This window comes from Oncorhynchus mykiss, chromosome 7 (assembly GCF_013265735.2).
Source record: "Oncorhynchus mykiss isolate Arlee chromosome 7, USDA_OmykA_1.1, whole genome shotgun sequence".
Classification (NCBI taxonomy): Eukaryota; Metazoa; Chordata; class Actinopteri; order Salmoniformes; family Salmonidae; genus Oncorhynchus; species Oncorhynchus mykiss.
The window spans coordinates 53,429,547-53,452,812 of record NC_048571.1 but is presented as its reverse complement, the minus strand read 5'-3'; the positions used below and the strand labels follow the sequence as shown (position 1 = coordinate 53,452,812).

At 45.1% G+C, this 23,266-nt stretch overlaps 1 protein-coding gene across 1 annotated transcript in view; it reads left to right on the top strand.

The window, feature by feature from the left end:
• LOC110527988 (plexin-A2) overlaps positions 1–22,866 on the top strand; it is a 56,282-nt gene extending 33,416 nt beyond the window's left edge. The window contains exons 6-32 of the mRNA XM_021609704.2: positions 2,101–2,224; positions 2,373–2,526; positions 2,708–2,804; positions 5,613–5,727; positions 5,897–6,097; positions 6,658–6,754; positions 7,088–7,287; positions 8,029–8,180; positions 9,567–9,684; positions 9,835–9,971; positions 11,264–11,431; positions 12,226–12,319; positions 12,478–12,717; positions 12,834–12,977; positions 13,520–13,754; positions 13,863–14,005; positions 14,149–14,417; positions 15,917–15,983; positions 16,203–16,349; positions 17,182–17,341; positions 17,484–17,587; positions 18,733–18,829; positions 18,958–19,151; positions 19,256–19,425; positions 19,539–19,751; positions 20,267–20,417; positions 20,631–22,866. Of these exons, the coding sequence (XP_021465379.1) occupies positions 2,101–2,224; positions 2,373–2,526; positions 2,708–2,804; positions 5,613–5,727; positions 5,897–6,097; positions 6,658–6,754; positions 7,088–7,287; positions 8,029–8,180; positions 9,567–9,684; positions 9,835–9,971; positions 11,264–11,431; positions 12,226–12,319; positions 12,478–12,717; positions 12,834–12,977; positions 13,520–13,754; positions 13,863–14,005; positions 14,149–14,417; positions 15,917–15,983; positions 16,203–16,349; positions 17,182–17,341; positions 17,484–17,587; positions 18,733–18,829; positions 18,958–19,151; positions 19,256–19,425; positions 19,539–19,751; positions 20,267–20,417; positions 20,631–20,726 (4,087 nt within the window). The 3' untranslated portion in view covers positions 20,727–22,866. The remainder of the gene's footprint in view (positions 1–2,100; positions 2,225–2,372; positions 2,527–2,707; positions 2,805–5,612; positions 5,728–5,896; positions 6,098–6,657; positions 6,755–7,087; positions 7,288–8,028; positions 8,181–9,566; positions 9,685–9,834; positions 9,972–11,263; positions 11,432–12,225; positions 12,320–12,477; positions 12,718–12,833; positions 12,978–13,519; positions 13,755–13,862; positions 14,006–14,148; positions 14,418–15,916; positions 15,984–16,202; positions 16,350–17,181; positions 17,342–17,483; positions 17,588–18,732; positions 18,830–18,957; positions 19,152–19,255; positions 19,426–19,538; positions 19,752–20,266; positions 20,418–20,630) is intronic.
• The last annotated feature ends 400 nt before the right edge of the window (positions 22,867–23,266 follow it).

Here is a 23,266-nt window from a genome sequence, read left to right as displayed (position 1 = left end):
TCTCGTCGTTGTTAGTAATCAAGCCTACCACTGCAGTGTCGTCTGCAAACTTGATGATTGAGTTGGAGGCGCGCATGGCCACGCAGTCATGGGTGAACAGGGAGTACAGGAGAGGGCTTAGAACGCACCCTTGTGGGGCCCCAGTGTTGAGGATCAGCGGGGTGGAGATCTTGTTTCCTACCCTCACCACCTGGGGGCGGCCCGTCAGAAAGTCCAGGACCCAGTTGCACAGGGCTTAATGCCTGTGAGCTTAATGACGAGTTTGGAGGGTGCAATGGTGTTAAATGCTGAGCTGTAATCGATGAACAGCATTCTTACATAAGTATTCCTCTTGCCCAGATGGGTTAGGGCAGTGTGCAGTGTGATTGCGATTCCGTCATCTGTGGACCTATTGGAGCGGTAAGCAAATTGGAGTGGGTCTAGGGTGTCAGGTAGGGTGGAGGTGATAAGATCCTTGACGAGTCTCTCAAAGCACTTCATGATGACGGAAGTGAGTGCTACGGGGCGATAGTCATTTAGCTCAGTTACCTTAGCTTTCTTGGGAACAGGAACAATGGTGGCCCTTTTGAAGCATGTGGGATCAGCAGACTGGGATAGGAATTGATTGAGAGAAGCTGATGAGGGAAGCTCATCTGCGTGTTCATCGTCCTCACCAGGGTCTTGACCTGACTGACTGCAGTTCGGCATCATAACCGACTTCAGTGGCCAAATGCCCACCTTCGATGGCCACTGGCACGCTGTAGAAGTGTGCTCTTCACAGATGTCCCAGTTCTTCCATGGCCTGCATATTCACCAGACATGTCACCCATTGATCATGTTTGTTATCCTCTGGATTGATGTGTACGACAGCATGTTCCAGTTCCTGCCAATATCCAGCAACTTCCCACAGCCATTGAAGAGGAGTTGGACAACATTCCACAGGCCACAATCAATAGCCTGATCAACTCTATGCGAAGGAGATGTGTCGCGCTGCATGAGGCATTTGGTGGTCACACCTGATACTGAATGGTTTTCTGATCCACGCCCTTCTATATATTTTTTAAGGTATCTTTAATCCCACACATGTGAAATCCATAGATTAGGCCCTCATTTATTTATTTCAATTGACTGATTTCCTTATATACTCTATAACTCCGTAAAATGTTGCATTTATATTTTTGTTTTGGTACTTTATTCGTCATTTGTTTACTTTAGTGCAGTTTCCACTCCAAGTCCCAGTATTATACACCTGTACGCATGCTACTTCCATGAGCTACTATTCACTATATAGTTTATACTGCCTGAATTAAATACTCAACTTGTCTCTCAAGAGTAAAACAGGGAGTTAGAAAATGCAACATGCAATCACTGTATATGCCCACCCAAAGCATGTGGAGGTAAACCCCATGTGACCTACAGAAGAGTGTGTGTGGTGGGTTAATGTCTAAGGGGCTAGGACAGGAGAACAAACAGCTCTATCAGACATGACATGGAGGGGGAGATGAGATAAAAGGGAATGAAAGGGCGTCTGGGATGAAATGGCTGTCCAGAGGCACTTCAATTAATGAGAGGCCAAGAAGTTAGTGTCTATTCTCCCTGTGGGTACAGGCTGTATCAAGGAGACGGTAGGAACAACAACCATCCATTCTGCCTTCATTGTCTTGTAATTACAGTTGAGGTCTCTGTGCGCTTTGAAGGCTCTCATGAGATGTCACCCTCGACAACATCCGAGAGTTCATTAAGCACTGTCTCATCCCACAGTGGGCATTACAAATGTAAAAGAGAGACACGCTCTATTGTCAAATCCCCGTCAAGAGGAAGCGTGATCGCTGAGAGATGCAACCTTGAGATCCTCTCATTGTCTTAAATGCTTTTTTTGTGTGTTTGTGTGCATTTTCTAAATCTCCACGTCCCAAGCTATCACAGTTTCTCATTTAAAGAGACTGATTATATAACCCCAACATAAAACACAATTTATCCCATTTTACAACAATCCAGAACAATCCAATCACACTGATATGGGCTCACTTTCCTTAGTCGACCTCAATTGCTTTGACATTGCAGCAATGTTGCTAAGATGTCCCTTAACATTTTGAATAATGTCCTGGTTCCCATCCATAGGTGTGCCAGAAGAGACCGGTGTCAGAGAGCAGAGGAGCCTTTCCGGTTCGCCACTGATATCGAACGTTGTGTGAAAATTATCGCTCACCCAGACAGCATCGCCGTGTCAGCACACAGTGTTCCCGTGAGTCAAATCTTAACCATTCGTTCTTTACTTCTGATCAAACTGATTCTTACATCTTTTGAGTTGATGGTGGTGACGTGGTCCTGAGTTTTTCATGACAGACCAGACAGTTCCAAACCAGCTATCCCTCTCTCCTCCTCTGCTATAGCTCCTATTGGAGGTGAGCAACGTGCCTGACCTCTCAGCTGGGATCAGCTGTGCCTTTGGAGAGCAGGCGGAGATGGAGGGTCATGTCAACGGCAACAGAGTCATGTGTCTGTCCCCGTCTGGCAAGGAGGTCCCACACATACCTGAAGGACAAGGTGAGAAAAGATATAGCTCCAGTATAGAACCAATTTCTATGTGTTCCTCAGTGATACAGATGTGACCTCTTTTTCAGAGGACCAACAGCCTGAATAAAGTTAAGCACTGTATAACCAAAAACCTGGAAATCCATAAATATACTCAAAATCAGATGTATCCTTACCCCCCCCCATCTATCAGACTGGTTGAGTGTGGAGCTGCGTCTGAACTCTAAGGAGACAGGTGAAATGCTGGGCAGTACAGAGGTCAAGTTCTATAACTGCAGCATGCATCACACGTGAGTACAACACCCACACATGATCTGATCCATTCAATAGATAGTAGAGTACAACCTCATTAAGGGCATTGATGTACGCAACCCCACTTAAGTACAGGCAGGTAGGTAAACCTCTAAATTCAGGTCAACCTTAGGCAGTCAACCCCGCATTGTTAGCTTATTTGGTTCTACTTAGTGTTTCTAGAATGGTTCCCTGAGGAACAGTGTACATCAGGGATCATCAACTAGATTATGCAGTTGATCATAGCGCACTGCGCTTTATTACAGGTGACAATTTTAGTACTCATCACTGCATTCGCTACCAGAAAGTTGGTTGGTCCTCTTTGATGTCATGTAGGTTGATACATTGCTACGTTATCATTTATAAAGCTATTTTACAAAAAGTCCCACTGTACCTACCATCATAACTAAACTTTAGACATACTAGTTACCACACCTGGTCTTAGGGATGGCTAACTATGAAAATTCCTTTGGTCTCTACTGAGTTAGGTAAATCAGCTTTAAGTTTTCTTGAACCTTATTTGTGGAACAAAAATGGATCTAACCAGAATAGAAAGAGGAGTGGGAGGACCCTGGCAGCGTCATTAAATAGCATCCCCACTCCTCTTTCTATTCTGGTTAGAGCCAGTTGTTCTGTGAAGGGAGTAGTACACATCATTGTACGAGATCTTCAGTTTCTTGACAATGTCTTGCATGGAATAGCCTTCATTTCTCAGAACAAGAATAGACTGACGAGTTTCAGAAGAAAGTTCTTTGTTCCTGGCCATTTTCAGCCTGTAATCAAACCCACAAATGCTGATGCTCCAGATAATCAACTAGTCGAAAGAAGGCCAGTTTTATTGCTTATTTAATCAGGACAACAGTTTTCAGCTGTGCTAACATAATTGCAAAAGGGTTTTCTAATGATCAATTAGCCTTTTAAATGACAATCTTGGATTAACTACCATAACTTGCCATTGGAACACAGGAGTGATGATTGCTGATAATGGGCCTCTGGACGCCTATGTAGTTATTCCATACAAAATCAGCCATTTCCAGCTACAATTTCTAAGTGACTCCAAACTTTTGAACAGTAGTGTATATACAAAAGTATATGGACATCCCTTCAAATGAGTAGATTCGGCTATCTCAGCCACACCCGTTGCTGACAGGTGTATCAAATCGAGCACACAGCCATGCAATCTCCATAGACAAACATTGACAGTAGGATGGCCTTAATGAAGAGCTCAGTGGCTTTCAACGTGGTATCGTCATAGGATGCCACCTTTCCAACAAGTCAGTCTGCCAAATTTCTGCCCTGCTAGAACTGCCCCGATCAACTGTAAGTCCTGTTAATGTGAAGTGGAAACATCTAGGAGCAACAACGGCTCAGCCACAAAGTAGTAGGCCACACAAGCTCACAGAACGGAACCACTGAGTGCAGAGGCATCTGTCCTTGGTTGCAACACTCACTACTGAGTCCCAAACTTCCTCTGGAAGCAACGTCAGTACAAGAACTGTTCGTCGGGAGCTTCATTAAATGGGTTTCCATGCCCGAGCAGCCGCACAGAAGCCTAAGATCACCATGCAAAATGTCAAGCGTCGGCTGGAGCGGTGTAAAGCTCGCCACCATTGGACTCTGGAGCAGTGACAACTCGTTCTCAGGAGTGATGAATCACACTTCACCATCTGGCAGTCCGACGGACTAATCTGGGTTTGGCGGATGCCAGGGGAATGCTACCTGCCTCAATGCATAGTGCGAGGAGGAATAATGATCTGGGGCTGTTTTTCATTGTTCAGGCAGGGGCCTTAGTTCCAGTGAAGGGAAATATTAACACTACAGCGTACACTGACATTCTAGAGGACTCTGTGCTCCCAACTTTGTGGCAACAGTTTGGTGAAGGCGCTATCCTGTTTCAGCTTGACAATGACCCTGTGCACAAAGGGAGGTCCATACAGAATCGGTTTGTCGAGATCGGTGTGGAAGAACTTGGCTGCCCTGCACAGAACCCTGACATCAACTCCATCAAAGACATTTGGAATTAATTGGAACGCCGACTGAGAGCCAGGCTTAATCACCCAACATCAGTGCCCGACCTCACTAATGCTCTTGTGGCTGAATGGAACCAAGTCCCCGCAACAATGTTCCAACATCTAGTGGAAAGCCTTCCCAGAAGAGTGGAGGCTGTTATACCACCAAAGGAGGGACCAACTCCATATAATGCCCATGATTTTGGAATGAGATGTTCAATGAGCAGGTGTCCACATACTTTTCGTGAAGTAGTGTAGCTCTCTGGCAGGTACATTCAGGTCAACTTTAACATATTACTATAATATAAATGCAGTACAAAGCCTCATCACATCCAATTCATCAGAATGAGGTGTCCATTAGCAGCTAGCGACCCTCTCTGGTCTATAGTGTGATTAATATGTCAGTCTAAACAGCCTCCCCCTTCTCTCCCCTCCCCTCCCTTTTTGCCTCACACAGCACAGCAGCATCACATCAGCCTCCGTGATTAATTATCCTGTGTTTGAAACGGCCTGGCAGGCCAGTTCTATTAATACAGAGCTGTTACAGAACATACTGACTTACTGTTGCTCGTGGCCTTTCTGAAACACTGCTGTATTAACATTATGCGCTAGTGGTACAATGTTGAGGAAACTAACTATGCTCTCTTCATGCACTGTATCTTGGATGGATCATTAGACACATACTAAGATCATGTGTTTGGCCACAGAGTCTGGAAGCATTTGGATATCTGTTGGCTGGTTGGTCATATGATGTCTGTAACGTGTCCATCTGTCCCTCCCTCTGTCTTTGCCCTGCAGGTGTCTGTCCTGTGTGAACAGTACCTTCCGCTGCCACTGGTGTAAATACCGCAACCTGTGTACTCACAACCCCTCCAGCTGCTCCTTTCAGGAGGGCCGGGTCAATGCCTCAGAGGTAGCTACATGGCTATGGATTAACAAACACTAGATTAACAATTTTGTCTCTATAATACACATTAACACATGTTTACATTAACCAGTGTTTAATCTATCTTTATAATTGAATGGACCTTGATAGAAGCTTTTTGATGTCTGACCTTTGACTCCTGGCGTACGTTCTACAGGACTGCCCCCAGCTGCTGCACTCTGGAGAGATCCTGATCCCAGCAGGGGAGGTGAGACCCATCACCTTGAGGGCCCGGAACCTTCCCCAACCCCAGTCTGGCCAGCGGGGTTACGAGTGTGTGCTCCACGTCCAGGGAAACAACCACCGCGTCACCGCCCTGCGCTTTAACAGCTCCAGTGTGCAGTGTCAGAACAGCTCGGTACGCACTGTGTGACCCTCTCTAACACTCCCGCCGGGACCAGCCTCAACCTGGCTGTGCATTATCCAGGACCATTATCTCTAGTGTAGTGAATTACATCTGAGGTAGTCTCTGAGCGTAATCTGAATCTGATCTCATCCCACTGAAATGATCTGTCATGCGATGTCTCGATAAATTAAGAAGTAGGTTGTCTGCAGTGGAAGGACTAAAACAGACATCTAAATTATGTCTGAAACCTAACATGTCCGTGTCATTCAAACATACATCTAGGTCCTTGTAATAGGGACATAATAGGTTCCCTTGAGACTCAAGTTTCAGTGGAGACCAACTTCTCAGATAGTTGAGTGAGGAAGAGTGGCAGACAGGGCTACACAGACTACATGACATTTTAATGTATCTATACCTCACTCTCCTCTCTCACGTCCAATGAACAGCCTCTCTAGTCCCCGCAGAGTCCTGTCCCAATATGGGCAAGTCCCAGGGGAGAGGAGCAGATAGTGATCATAGAAATGACAGGTGGTTAAAGTCTCTCTCTCTCTCTCTCTCTCTCTCTCTCTCAGTACATCTATGAGGGTGTAAAGATCAGTGACCTGGCGGTGGACCTTTCTATCGTTTGGAACGGCAATTTCATCATCGACAATCCCGAGAAGATTAAAGGTGCCTGTGCCATCCATCATTGCCTGCAATTGCTGAGGAGTGGAAAACAGTCACTCTGTTGGGATGAATGGGGTCTAGCCCACGTCAAAGCTTTCCCTCTGCCTTCAGATAAAGTTCACATGGCTCTCACGCTCTACTGTGTTATTATGAAGGCCAATCATTTGGGCTGTGAGAGTGAAGGGTGAACTTTTGTGTTTACCATTTTTGGTTTCTGACTGTTAGAACTCTTTCCATTATGTATTTGGTTGTAGAATAGTGCCATTCAATATCTAAATACTGTGAAATATACACGCACTGAATATAATTCAACTGCGGTCCTCCTCTATCCCACAGTGCACCTGTATAAGTGTGGTGCCCAGCGGGACAGTTGTGGCATGTGTCTGAGGGCTGAGAGGAAGTTCCAGTGTGGCTGGTGCAGTGGAGAAGGCCGTTGCACCATGAAGCAGCACTGTTCACCCATCAGCCCCTACGCCAGCCGCTGGCTCAACCTGTCCGGCAGGAATGTCAAGTGTACCAACCCACGCATCACCGAGGTTAGTTAATCAGTGAGACCCTTACCTTTTCCTGCAAACCTCTACTATAACCTTCATCATTATCCATCATAGGGCCTTAGTAACAAGAGGCCTTCTCAGAAATAACCTGTAAAAACACTGGGATCAGTCCTTAGACATGAGCATCATATCCTCCTTCAAATCAGTAGAACACAATTAAGGAAGGACTATACGAGACACAGCGTGTGCCACATAGAGTACAACATTATCTCTGCAACCAAATGAATGCAGCCATGAGCCGTGCACTATGCAGCCTATTTTGTGAGTCTTTTTGGCCCTAACTCCTTCTTTATTACAAGAGACATAGTGGGTCAGACAGACATATAACTAATGCTCCCACTTCAAAGAGCCGCAAGCCTTTGAAGTCCCTGTCACATTATTAGTGTTTCAGTGGCAGTCTGGGAGGGAATTGATTCAGACCCGGACTGCTACTGCCTGCTGCTGGGAACAGGGATAGAGCTGCACTACAGACCTGAGGGGTGTTTGTGTGGTCAAGCCATTTTAAGGAGAGCTTCTGAATAATTATCTTTGTACATAGTGATGCAGTGCTGCTACAAGGCCTACGCATGGAATATTACTTAAAGGCTGTATTTGAACCGCATGATTTCTGATTGATATGTTTTCTACCTATTATTTTATCCTTTCACTTTCAAACACTAATATACAGTGTTCTGAAGTGCTCTAAGTCTCGCACTTCTCCATGCCACTGTCTCCTCCCTGTAGGTGAGTCCAGTGGCAGGGCCTCCAGAGGGTGGGACACTGGTCACCATACAGGGAATGAACCTGGGCCTGTCCTTCTCAGAACTGTTGGGGAACGTGGAGGTGGCAGGGGTACATTGCACTCCACAGGAAGAGGGCTACATCACTGCAGAACAGTAAGAACCAACACGCACAGAAGCACCCAGACACACATGCATGCACAAACTCAGGCACTTACACGCAAAGACACACACACGCACACACAAAGATTACAACCAATGATAGAGATAGAGATAAACAGTTTGCAGCAGGCTTGCTTTAGTGTACTGAGGAGTGTAGAGCAGAGCTGTTTTGTGTGTCTTCGTGAGGCTGACGGCACCGCTGTAATTGAAATGCGCTGCATGTCACTGACTGCAGGGACAATCTGTTAGCCATGGGTTTCTCTCACAGCCATGTCATTCAATTGGTCCATGGCTGAGGGCACCTTATTTATGTCCTTGTATAAAGAAACATGCCAGCAGAAAATTGGAAAACTCGCCCGACATAGCAGAGGGGGGCGAGAAGAGGATTCATTGGGTCCTGTTATTGTCAGGTGAAAGGTTAATCCCTAAGACATTTCTGGGACTACTCATTTAGGCCCCACACAGTGCTTTAAAGCATGGCATTACAACCATTATTTTTACTGTAGGTCAGTTTTATAATGACTTATTCATTGCATACTTTATCTTATTGACCTGACACGCTAACAAATTTATGGAGAACACACTGTTGCCATGGTGCCCGAGTTAATGGTGGGTGGTAGAGATGGGGTGTAGTTTAACATTGCTATTCTATTGGTGCTATTGGTTTTCCATTAGGAAGAACGATGGCCTTCCATATTGACCTACCACTACTTTGAAAGTCTGCCACAATCACATTGAATGGAGAGACCAACAGAAAATAGCACTTTCTGTTCACTTGAAAAAAGTGTACAGCAAAGTTCTCTCTTTCTCTCTCTCCCTCTCTCTCTCTCCCTCTCCCTCAATTCAATTTGCTTTATTGGCACGACGTAACAATGTACATATTGCCAAAGCTTATTAATATCGAAATTGTCAACAGGACAACAGTGACAACAATAACCAAGTGTCAAAATAACCATACATTCAACAATAACAATAAGCATACAGTAGTCTCTCTCTCTCTCTCTCTCTCTCTCTCTCTCTCTCTCTCTCTCTCTCTCTCTCTCTCTCTCTCTCTCTCTCTCTCTCTCTCTCTCTCTCTCTCTCTCTCTCTCTCTCTCTCTCTCTCTCTCTCTCTCTCTCTCTCTCTCTCTCTCTCTCTCTCTCTCTCTCTCTCTCTCTCTCTCTCTCTCTCTCTCTCTCTCTCTCTCTCTCTCTCTCTCTCTCTCTCTCTCTCTCTCTCTCTCTCTCTCTCTCTCTCTCTCTCTCTCTCTCTCTCTCTCTCTCTCTCTCTCTCTCTCTCTCTCTCTCTCTCTCTCTCTCTCTCTCTCTCTCTCTCTCTCTCTCTCTCTCTCTCTCTCTCTCTCTCTCTCTCTCTCTCTCTCTCTCTCTCTCTCGAGACAGGATTGTGTGTGAGATGGACTCTACGTCTCAGGGGAGGGCACCTGGTCCAGTCCAGCTGTGTGTTGGTGAATGTAGACCAGAACTACGAACTCAGTCCTCCCAGCTCTACTCCTTTGTGGTATGATATGCATACATAGTACACATCTCTCTACTTCAGTATTATTGCTCTGGAACAGTTTGTTCTCATAGACTATCATATGAGTCATCGACAACAGAGTTGATAAAGTAACATGCCATGTGGAATATTGAGAACATGCTCTTTTCCCAGACCTCTAACCTGGTGGGACTGACCCCTGGCCGAGGGCCTGAGTCTGGCGGAACTAAGGTCACCATCGTGGGGGAGAACCTGGGTGCTGGTAGCAGAGTGAATGTTACCTTTGGAAACCAGACCTGTGAGCTGTACAGGTGAGTGCAGAGGAGAAGGCCAAAAGAGAACCCTCTACAGAAGCACCTACAAAGATCCTTATATAAAAGTGGGGACTTGATGAAAGTGCCTACTCTTATTTTTTCGGGATCAATTTTAAAAGGTCCTGTGCAGTTAAATATGTGATTTTCCCAGATTCTTCTGTTGAACTGTTTCAACGCGTTTCCACTGCTCCAGAGTCCAATGGCGACAAGCTTTACACCACTCCAACCAACAGTTGACATTTTGTATGGTGATCTTAGGCTTCTGTGCAGCTGCTCGGCCATGGAAAGCGATTTCATAAAGCTCCTGACGAACTGTTTGGAACTCGGTAGTGAGTGTTGCAAACGAGGACAGACGTTTTTTACTCAGTACGCGCTTCAGCACTCGGCGGTTCCGTTCTGTGAGCTTGTGTGGCCTACCACTTCGCTGCTGAGCCGTTGTTGCTCCTAGAAGTTTCCACCTCACAATAACAGCGCTTACATTTGACCGGGGCAGCTCTAGCAGGGCAGAAATTTGACAAACTGATTTGTTGGAAAGGTGGCATCTTTTGACGGTGCCACATTGAAAGTCAGAGTATGCCATAGTCTTCAGTAAGGCCATTCTACTGCCAATATTTGTCTGTGGAGATTGCATGGCTATGTGCTCGATTTTATACACCTGTCAGCAGTGGGTGTGGCTGAAATAGCCGAATCCTCTCATTTGCATATATACTTTTGTATATACAGTATGCTTTTGTATATACAGTGTATTTTTCCACACTATGAGGTTGGATTAATTATGATAATGCTTTTTTAGTGTAAGAGCTGTTTGAAAAGACTCCCTGAAATTGGTGGGATGGAGTTTTGGCCTACCTGGCATTAATTTAGTTAGTAGACCAAGAAAATGAATAAGAAATGATTTATTGGGGAATTGCTAAGAAGCTATTTATGTTTATTTTTGACCATTTTAATTTAAAACAATCCCAGAAGGTACTTAAATTGTTACCCAGAAGAGTTGCTATTTGACAATGAGAGAAAAAAGACTGTATTGGACCTTTAAAGATCAAAAAGGCCTCGTTGTGAGAGTCAGTAGGGTGAAGAAGAGGAACCATTAGCTATAAATCCTCTAATTACCACTTTTCCTCTGTAACGTGTCTCTATTGAGTAAGAGGCAGACAGTAATGCTCGCTCGCCCTGCATGGTAATGTGCATAACTCACTGTAGTAGAGTTAAGATTCCCATGAGGTAAAGAGTAGGCACAGACAGAATCAAAGGAATTTAACCTTGTTGGTATTCCCTGTTGGTTTTCCCAGACGGACCATGTCGGAGATTGTGTGTTTCTCGGCACCCTCTGTGACTGGCGCTGGCCTGGTGCAGGTCAGCCTCATTGTGGATCTGGCCAAGGTGCCAGGAAACCTGAGCTTTGAGTACATTGAGGATCCCACAGTCCAGCGCATCGAGCCAGAGTGGAGCATCACTAGGTACAGTAACCCCCCCAGCAAAGAATAAACTGATATTTTAATAAACTATTGATGTTTTTCCCCCATTTGGTTCAGCTGTATATTACTGAGGGATAAGGTGAGTGAAGATGCAAGGCACCACAGCAACCTGCTCTGCTGGCCTTCCTGTCAAAGATTATGCATGATAGTTGGTGCAGTGCGGGGTGTGACTCGAGGACACAGAAACAGCCAACCAGGGAGAAGTTGTGCAGTGGAGTGGCTAGTGGCTTTCTACTAAGTCAACTGACAGAGGATTTCACAGACTTATAATTAAAGTCCCATCGTCTCATCATCTGTGTGCAGTCACACCATGTGGCCACCAAAGCTTAGGTATCCTTTGAAGTGTGGGAATGACTGGATCCATCTCAAGCTAACTAGACAGATGTTCCACTTTTCCATTTAGTTTCTCTCTTCTCCAGATCGGTCTCATTTTATTCTGAGCTCTACATGTAGACCAAGTGATAACAGGGTTAGTTTGTTTGTGTTAATACATATAACACAATCAGGTAGCATTCAGGAAATGCCAGTCTTGGATACCTGATAGATGAATAAACAGGAAGCCAGCTAGCAGAACCGTTCCACTTGGCTCTAACTGGCCAGAACAGTTCAATGTTTTCCTGGTACCAAAGATGCATTTATGCTGAAAAAAGTACAATTCAATACAAATCAGGTGATTTTGATGACGACAGGAAGAGGAAATTGCCGTTTATCTCCCGGATCACCTATTCAGTGGCTAATATGGAGGTGTAAAATGGTGTATGTGTTGTGTTTTCTAGTGGACACACTACCCTGATGGTGACGGGGACCAACCTAGATGTGGTGCAGGAGCCGAGGGTCAGGGTCAAGTATGCCGGTCACGAGTCTGTCAACGTGAGTCTGTCCACTGATAACATATTACTGTATCTCTTTCCCCTGTCCTGTATATTGTCTAGTCCTGAGAAATGGTGGCCAATTCTAATTGTCATTTCAAAAGTGTTGACAATTATTTATTTGTTCTTGTCTGTCTCTGTCCTTGGATCTCTCCCCAGGTGTGTAAGGTGCTCAACACCACCACGATAAGCTGCTTTGCTCCCTCCCTGAAGGCAGAGTACACACCGGAGCAGGAGTCAGTGAAACACGTGGAGGAGTTTGGTTTTGTCTTCAACAACGTGCAGGCCCTGCTCACCTACAACAGCACCAGTTTCATCTACTACCCCAACCCTTACCTAGAGCCCCTCAGCTTGTCTGGGGTGCTAGAGCAGAAACCTGGCTCCCCCATCATACTCAAGGTGGGACCACCCAGCCCAACCTAAAGCAGCCCATAACTCTGTAGCAGTACTGTCATAAGATGAGGAGTTCTATCTACTGACCTGACGGATGTGGGGTTTCCCTCTTTGTGTTGCAGGGGCGTAACCTGGTGCCCTCGGCATCTGGAGGGGCCAGGTTGAACTACACTGTGCTGATTGGGGACACACCCTGTTCCCTCACCGTCTCTGACACACAGCTCCTCTGTGAGCCACCCAACCTCACAGGCCGGCACAAAGTCCTGGTCAGTTTGTCTGTCAGACTGTCGAAGTCCAGTTCTAGATAAACTATTAAAGGCCCAAAGCAGACGTTTTTGTATGAAATAATTTCTGTGTAACAATTAAGGAAGAATTTTGATGACAGTCTGTGAGTGGTCTGAATGGCGAGGGGAAAACTGAAAACTATCTGTTAATGGTAGACAGGTTGGTTTGGAACTCGGTTTATTAACTTATTTGCCACTTGGTGATGTCCCCAAGCAAGCCAAAACTCCACCCATGCAAAACCTGCTGATTAGAAGTTCTTGAGTAGATTGTATTTTCAACCAGCAACTGGATGGAAATAACACTGATCAAATTATTTCAGACTTTTACACTGTTCTTTTCATTAGCTGCTATACAATATGATACAAAACACCGGAGAACTTGGACTTTAAGTCAAATGCAGCTTGGCCAAGGTCAATCAAACATATAAAAAAGGAAAGTATTGATCAGTATAGTTGACCTATGTGTTACATTTTGCATGACGGCCTATGTACACGTGTGTTTATGGTTTATTGTCTATGTACAGGTCCAGGTGGGTGGTCTCCACATCTCTCCTGGTGCAGTCCACATCCGCTCAGACAGCCTGCTCACCCTCCCCGCCATCTTCAGCATCACGGCTGGAGGAGGCCTGCTGCTCATCATCGTCTTCATCGTCCTATTGGCCTATAGACGCAAGTCGCACGAGAATGACCTCACTCTCAAACGCCTGCAGATGCAGATGGACAACCTGGAGTCGCGAGTGGCTCTGGAGTGCAAGGAAGGTGAATCTGACCAGCACATGTTATCAGACAATCTCAACTGCCCATACAAGATAACAATAAAATGCTAATCCAATCATGCTCTCTCTCTCTCTCTGTAATTGCGCCTAGCTTTCGCTGAGCTGCAGACTGACATCAACGAGCTGACCAGTGACCTGGACAGGGCTGGGATCCCCCACCTGGACTACCGCACCTATACCATGAGGGTCCTCTTCCCTGGCTTCGATGACCATCCTGTACTCAGGGAGCTGGAGGTAACCAACCATTACAAACCTGGCAACACCTGACCCCTTGCCATCTACTGTATCTGTACATTATTTGTAGAATCAGATGATATACCCCATGCAAGATCCCTCTACTCTCTGAGGGTTCTGTGTGTGTCTCTGTGTGTGTGTAGGTGTCTGGGAGCGGGCAGCAGGGTGTGGAGAAGGCCCTGAAGCAGTTTGCCCAGCTGGTGAATAACAAAGTGTTCCTGCTGACATTTATCCGTACTCTGGAACTCCAGCGCTCCTTCTCCATGCGTGACCGCGGCTATGTGGCCTCGCTCATCATGACCGCGCTGCAGGGCCGCCTGGAGTACGCCACAGACGTGCTCAAACACCTCCTCTCTGACCTCATCGAGCGCAACCTGGAGAGCAAGAACCACCCTAAACTACTGCTGCGCAGGTACAGACAGAGAACGCTTTTTACCTGTTTTTCTGAATGCTGAAAACCTCATATCACACAGAATAACTGTCACAGAGAGAGAGAGAGAGAGAGAGAGAGAGAGAGAGAGAGAGAGAGAGAGAGAGAGAGAGAGAGAGAGAGAGAGAGAGAGAGAGAGAGAGAGAGAGAGAGAGAGAGAGAGAGAGAGAGAGAGAGAGAGAGAGAGAGAGAGAGAGAGAGAGAGAGAGAGAGAGAGAGAGAGAGAGAGAGAGAGAGAGAGAGAGAGAGAGGAGACCACAGTGTGCCGTCACTGCAGTGATTTGTGACCTGTTGCCAAAAGAAAAGGGTAATCAGTGAAGAACCATCACCATTGGAAATACAACGCATATGGATGTCTATTTATTTTCCCTTTTGTACTTTCACTATTTGCACATTGTTACAACACGTTATATAGACATAATATGACGTTTGACATGTCTTTGTTCATTTGGAACTTCTGTAATGTTTACTGTGTAATGTTTACTGTTAATTTTTATTGTTTATTTCACTTTTGTTTATCATCTATTTCACTTGCTTTAGCAATGATAACATATGTTTCCCATGCAATAAAGCCATTGAATTGAGAGAGAGAGAGAGCGAGGGTAGACAGCCATTGTCAGTCTGACTTATACTCTATGTGCCACTCATGAAACATTCAGCTGAAGCTCACATTTCCTCCCCTCCACCTCACTTTATTCTGCACAGCACATTGTTTTCCCAGGACTGGGAGAAGCCTGCTAAATCTTTCATAGGAGGCACTCAATCTGAGACACACTCTTTAAATATAAGGATGTGTTAACATGGGAGCCAGCAAGGCTGACCTTGTTAGCCCAAACATTCTGCAGTCACAAAAACAATCCCAAAGATAATGGAATGCAGGCAATGGGAAAGAAGTGATAGCCAGCTATATGTTTGAGAATGAGCATTGAGCAGGAGCTAGGAGCTAGAAGCAGAGCTGCCATGTCTATCGGCACCATCTTTCGAGAAGGAAAGAGATGAGCAAGTTAGGAGGCTGCAATGTAGCTATACTGTAGTATTACCTCTAAGGGGAGGCGAAAGGTTCATATTTAACAGCTAGATCTTTGAATGTTTTATCAGATAGAACATACAAGTATGTTTTAGTGTATCTATTGATACATAATAAATCACAATCTTGCCCACATAGCGTTTGATGATGGGATGAGCACTGCTGACACAGTGAAAGGAGAGAAAGTGGTCAGATAGTAGCTTTTGCACAATTATGTCATGACCCAAATAGGTTCCATTCTATAGCAGCAGCACTCAGGTTCTGGTGTTAGTCCTCTGAGACCATGCAGAGCAGCATATTACTTTTACATAAACTAACTCACCATGTTGTTTTTTACACAACTCTGGGTTGTCTACCGTCCCTCTTAAGCATTATCTCTACCTAAATGGTCAGACCACTCGACGTTCCGACATCTCCCTCTTTTAAAATGTATCCGTCTGTTCCTTTCTTGCAGAACCGAGTCAGTTGCAGAGAAGATGCTGACTAATTGGTTTGCCTTCCTACTTCACAAATTCCTTAAGGTAATATCAATGACTTGGAACCTCATCACTGCAGATGTCACCATGATGTATCACTCCAATCCTCGAATGATTGTTATTGATGATACACCAGATGGATTTCTATGTGCGTTGGGATTACACGCGTGTGATATGGACGTGTTTTATGAACAATGTACATCTCCTCTCCTTTCCTCTCTCAATCCTCTCCTCTCGCACACGTCCTTTCCTTCCTGGACAAAGGAGTGTGCAGGTGAGCCTCTCTTCATGCTCTACTGTGCCATCAAGCAGCAGATGGAGAAGGGACCTATCGACTGCATCACTGGGGAGGCACGCTACTCCCTCAGTGAAGACAAACTCATTCGTCAGCAGATTGACTACAAGACCCTGGTGAGTCACCATACCATACGACAATATGTCTTAGATGTCGGATTCTATTAAAACCACTTGGAGTATTTTCTTAGTCATAGTTGCCACCATAAAAGTGAGGGGCTTGCTTACACCACAGTTGGTAGGGGACATGCTGTGCGCGCCTCTGTAAATATTAACTCATGGTGCCCTTATGTCAAAGCTCTGAATAGGAGATAATTAATTGGCTACTGTAGATAATACGATCTAGAAGAAAAAGAAACGCACACCTATTAAGACGAGGTGCTGGCTAGCGGAGTAGAAAACTTGAAAATAAAAGAGAGCCGCACACTCTAGGAGCTCAGATGCAAAAATGTAATTACCAACGTTTCGACAGCCAAGCTGTCTTCATCAGGGTATGTAGATAATACAACTTTAAAGAGCCAAAAGGATGATACAAATCATGTTTGACATGCTGTTCAGTGACACAATCAGCTAAGAGTTAAACCTGATGATGTAATCAAGGCTTGGCCCCTGGGAGAACTTGTCCGTAGCTAAAGCAGAAGTTGGATGCAGCAACAGTGTGGCTCATCCCCCAGAGGCATTAGCCTGAGAGCAGCCCAGTTACAAGACGACACGTCTCTGGTCACCCTGTGGGAGAGGTTGTGTCTCATTATCCATTTAATGCCCCACTAGAGCTGGCAACCCGACATTCAGCTGAAAGTGTGAAATTACATTTCTGGCCAAAGCTGTGAGAGAGATGGCACACAAGGAGAGGAGAGCCTTTTCCATGCAGCCAGGAGGCCGGTTTAAAGAGAGGGACAGTGAATACTAATAACAGCACTCTCTCTCTCTCTCTCTGGTCCCTCCTCAGACTCTGAGCTGTGTGAACCCAGACAACGAGAACAGCCCTGAGTTCCCCGTTAAGGTGCTCAACTGTGACACCATCACCCAGGTGAAGGAGAAGATTCTGGATGCTGTCTGTAGGAACATGCACTTCTCCCAGAGGCCTCGGGCTGCGGACATGGACCTGGGTGAGACAGACTGGCTCCAGTCAGAATGAATGGATGACATACAATAACTAATACAGTGGTTATTCACTGTCTGCTTGTGTCTGACTTATTGAACCTTGAAAAGGGACTCATAGATGCACACCTGGGTTTTTCCCCCCACCAGAATGGCGCCAGGGGAGGACGGCACGTGTGGTCCTGCAGGATGAAGACATCACCACTAAGATTGAAGGAGACTGGAAGAGACTAAACACCCTCATGCACTATCAGGTCAAACCACTCAATCCCCATCACACAGTTCACTAACACAGTTCACAGCCTCTGTACATTCTGTTGTCCACAATGCTGCCTCTGGCCATAGTAAACCAAACTAATCCACCTCTCTCATCTCCTGTATTAGTCAGATGCCTCCTGCTATGGGTAGATCATGAGGGGTGTTCATGTTAAACAGCTTTAAATAGAGCACTAGTGTAAACACATTAAAGTCCATCTCACTCTGCACTCACAAATGCTCTGACTATGGGGTGTAAAACATGTTTGCATTAAGCCAAGAGACAAAGACATCCAACTTTAGCTGCCACACCAGGAGGGGGGGTTTGAAAGAGATGAATGTGTTGATAAAATCTATCAAGGAAATGAACAATTTCCCTCGATTACTTTTAGTCTCTCTGGGGGGGAAATGCTCCTCTCTGCTACGTACCTGGTTCTGTGACAGCCCGGTCTGTGGCTCCTGTAGAGCAGCAGCAGTGAATTCTACTCATGCTGGGAGCCTGCTTTACTGCAAAAGGCATGCACACCTCTCTGACCTTCTACTCCCCTACCAACCCACCGCAGGAGCCTGCTGAGGGGAGGATGGCTCATAATAATGGCTGGAATGAAGTGAATGGAATGGGTTCCAGCCATTATTATGAGCAGCCTCCTGTGCTGGGTTGGTAAGGGAGAAGCAGGGTTCGAGAGGATTTTAATTACCATTCCAATTATTCCGTTCCATCCATTATTATGAGCCCATCCCAAATTAAGGTGCCACCAACCTCCTGTGCAACCCACACACTCACTCCGTTCTACCACAGCAGGCCACCTTGTGACTCGTGTCCAGGTCCAAGCTTCGAAGCTTCAGGGACAGCATCTTCTCAAGTGTTGCGCAGACCGTCTGGAACTCCCTCCCTCCAGCCATCTGTGACTCTGAGTTCATCACTATCTTTCAGCCCAACCTAAAAACCCACATCTTCACCATTGCCTACCCCCTAAGTTCAAGTTCATTATACTGCATATCACAAATTGTAAATTGAATAACTTCTATAGGTCTTCATCGGGCCAAATTTCTCATATCAATGTCATATTCTGACCCAATAATGTGGATTTGGGAGTGGGTCAAACTGACATGAACCCTTGTGTTTTCCGTATGAATCCTGCAGGTGTCAGACCACTGTGTGGTAGCCCTGGTGCCCAAGCAGATGTCCTCGTACAACCTGCCCTCCTCAGCCAGCTTCCCACGCAGCATCAGTAGATACGGTCAGTCAATCAGACCTGCCCTGGAGCCACTCTCACCACCAAACCACTCACTTACCTATTCATTATTCTACCAGACCGACTGAGATAATATATCGTGACCGTCTGTCTGGGACCCTCTCTCTCTGCAGATGTACCATTCCGCTCCACCCCCACCAGTCCTGACAGCCCTCACTCCCGCGTGCCCATGCTCACCCCGGACATGGAGAGTGGGGTGAAGGTGTGGCACCTGGTCAAGAACCACGACCATGGGGACCAGAAGGAGGGTGAGCGCGGCTCCAAGATGGTGTCCGAGATATACCTGACCAGGCTACTGGCTACTAAGGTATTCCCTTACTCTCCCCCCAGAGCATCTTAGCAATTACAGATTCAGTCATTTTGTTCCAATGCTATGGTGTGTTTTTAACATTGCTGTGGTTTTTTATTTAGGGTACACTGCAGAAGTTTGTGGATGATCTGTTTGAGACGTTGTTCAGCACTGTGTGCCGGGGCAGTGCTCTTCCACTCGCCATCAAGTACATGTTTGACTTCCTGGACGAGCAGGCTGACAAGCATGGCATCCATGACATGGACGTTCGCCACACATGGAAAAGCAACTGGTAAGGGAGTGCAGATTTAATGTGCTACTTGAAAGCAATAATGATTTTATGCTGATTGTGTCAATATATAGACTGTCTATAAACTGTTCTTTCTCATCCTCCCTCTGTCCCAGCCTGCCTCTGCGCTTCTGGGTGAATGTGATCAAGAACCCGCAATTTGTGTTTGACATCCATAAAAGCAGCATCACAGACGCCTGTCTGTCTGTGGTGGCTCAGACCTTCATGGACTCCTGCTCTACCTCAGAACATCGCCTGGGCAAGGACTCCCCCTCCACCAAGCTACTCTACGCCAAGGACATCCCCAACTACAAGAGCTGGGTGGAGAGGTGAGATGAGTGTGTGTTTTACTCAAATCACACAACTGTAATATTATTAATGGATTCGTGGTTATTCTTTTACACTGAAATCACAGAGGAAGACTGACTTCAGTGTCCAGGCTTTTTGTTAACAGTCCACACTGAAACATATACCCACTGGTCACACACTAGTTGAATCAATGTTGTTTCCACATAATTTCAATTAAATGATGTTGAACCAACGTGGAATAGATGTTGAATTGATGTCTGTGCCCAGTGGGTAGCAGCTAGCTATGTTTGTCAGTTTGCGCTCTGAAGTTGTTTCCACCCGGAATATTAACAAGACAACACTCCATCTTAACTTGTCCTCCACACTTACTGGATTGGTTGAACAGTGCAGAAGAGAACCTGTCAACAGTTTTTTTTTTATCTCGTCATGTCCAGAATGTGGGGTGTGTAGTTTCAGGTGTTTCTTTTACGCCTGCTGTGTTTAGGTTACATGTTGGCTGACAGAACAGCCTGTGTGTGTTTCTGTCTCCCGCTAGGTACTACGCGGACATAAACCGCCTACCTGCCATCAGTGACCAGGACATGAATGCCTACCTGGCCGAGCAGGCCCGTCTTCACTCCAATGAGTTCAATGTGCTGTGTGCCCTGCACGAGATGTATGCCTACGTCAGCAAGTACAGCCAAGAGGTGAGGCCCTATACCTCAATGTCTTTACAAAATACAGTAGGGGGCTAGGGTGGCATCCAAAACAGGTGCATCTAGATTCAACGTAAATTAAAGTACCCCTTAGCCTGCCTAATTGTAGTAACAGGAGGGTATTTGCAGCACAAAGTACAGTAACCTTGTGTTTCCCTGCCTGCTTTGCTGATTTTGTGTCTGTCTTGTATGTGTATGTGTCAGATCATTGAGGCCCTGGAGCAGGATGATCAGGCCCAGAAGCAGAGGCTGGCCTACAAAGTAGAGCAGATCATCACAGCCATGTCTGTGGAGAGCTGAGGCAGACGTGTGTACTCAGAGACACACAGACAGACAAGGCCCAGGACACAGGTCACATGCTACCAGAAGAGCAAGCAGCCCCACAAGCAGCAGGTGAAGGAAACTGAACAACATAATAATTCAGCCTGAGTGCTCAACAAGGGAAGAGCACAGATATACAAGCAAATTCACCAAGCACTGCTGTCCTCTCTCTATCTGCTGCAGTGGGGCCACATGTGGAGGTGTAAGGGATGAGCAGGCAACGAGAGACTACTAAACAGTACCACAAAAACAAAATACATGCATATCATAGCCTTGGCCTTGGACTGACATTCCCTTTTCAGCGGCCAAGTCTAATGCTGCGTCATAAAACCTTCAGGAAGCCTTATGAAGGCTCCTTGAAGGTTTCAGTTAATGAACTCTGCGATTAGGTGACATTAAAATGTCATCTCCAGATCATCCAAGGTAGCAAAATATTTTTGTTTGGTTATCGCCCTGCCAGACACTCAATTTACCAGACACACTCTGAGCACTCTATCATAAAAACCCACACAAAGCTCTTATTACAGGGTGGGGGGGGGGGGGTCAATTCTATTATGGCGTACTTTGGGCTGGATTCAATCAAATCTGCCTTAGTAATGTTTACACAGTAACTCTGCCTACTGCCTGTGCAAACATGTGCCTAAATCTGGGAACTGGATGCATTGTGAGGGGAGGTAATCTGGTGCCCAAAACCTTCTATGAGTCTATTTGAATTTATTTATGCTGTTGTGTACATACTGCAGTCCAGATTTAATTGAATTAAGCCATCAGAATTCAGTACATTTGTAAAGAGAATAAATCTGAATAGAAAACCATTCCAAATATACCCATTATTTAAAATGATCACTTCAGCCTGTTGACCCTTGCTCTTAGTCCTAAAAGTTTCTCATGTTTCATACTATGTAAAATGCCCTGTAGCCAAAGTAGAAATTATATTTAGAAAAGTTTAACAAGGTGGTCTTAAGTTATTAAGGCACTCTGGGGATGACAGAAATTAGGGAAGTGGGTTTCTAGACCATGTATTTAACCAACTGTATATTAGCAGTGACCCAAAGTAGCCAATGGAGCTTTGGGAATCATTCCTTAGAGCTGGAAGATTAATGACACTTCCTGTGGGTCAGATCAGTTTCCTCCTGGTTTATGAGACCCCTCAGCCATCAGTCAATGTTTACATTGAACATGATACTTGAATTTCAGTAGATCATTGTGTTATACTTTCAGAGAATCCTCAGGTTTCTACATAGCATACTTTCAAAGGTGGAAACTCAAGATTCCTGTTGTATCAAGTAGACTGTAGCTTTCTTTTAAATATGTCCCATTAACGTTTTTAAAAGATGAGGTCAAGATGAGAGAATAGCCTTTTAAATGATTTGAATTTAACATATTCAAATGATAAATTATTTTTTCTGTTACATTCACTGAGTGTCATCTTAAAGATTAGCATTATAAAACGGGACTCTCCATTGGATTGCTTTAATTCAGGGTTTCTGTTTGATATGTTTATCTGCACTGAAATCATTCATTACCCTCTTGATGATTTCTCCATTATTCTCCAGTAATTTTGACCAGTTACTTGTCCTGGGCCCGTTTTCCCAAAAGCATTGTTCATCGTTAGACCCTTCTTCATAGGAACATTATTACATCTCCAAGCTGTTTCCCAAAACCATCGTTATTAACGTAGCACTTGGAACCAATCGTAATCTAATGCCTGTCTCAGACAACTTGTAGAACAGCTAAGTGCGTCCTTAGATGCTTTTCCCCCCTCCTGCGTCCCATTATACACAGAGGATATCCACTAACATTAGAATCACATGGTTTATCAGTTTCTGTGGCCGCCAATGACTTCAGAACAAAGCTGACTACAAATCCAAAGTTGCCAATGTCTTTTCAATTGATACAAACATGCGACGTATAAAAATATGCTTCAAATGAAAACTGAGATGAGTACATTAAAATATAAACAGTAGGCCTGTTTCATTCATATAGAAATACATTTAATGTTTTTTAAAATTTTATTTCACCTTTATTTAACCAGATAGGCCAGTTGAGAACAAGTTCTCATTTACAACTGCAACCTGGCCAAGATAAGCAGTGCGAGACAAACAACAACACAGAGTTACACACCTCAAATAAACAAACGTACAGTCAATAGCACAATAGAAAATTATATGTACAGTGTGTGCAAATGAGGTAAGATTAGGGAGGTAAGGCAATAAATAGGCCGTAGTGGTGAAGTAATTACAATTTAGCAATTAAACACTGGAATTATAGATGTGCAGAAGATGAATGTGCAAGTAGAGATACTGGAGTGCAAAGGAGAAAATTAAAAAAAAAAAATAATAATAATAATAATAATAATATGGGGATGAGGTAGTTGGATGTGCTATTTACAGATAGGCTATGTACAGGTGCAGTGATCTGTGAGCTGCTCTGACAGCTGATGCTTAAAGTTATTGAGGGAGATATGAGTTTCCAGCTTCAGTGATTTTTGCAATGTTCAATCAATTGAGTTCTATTTT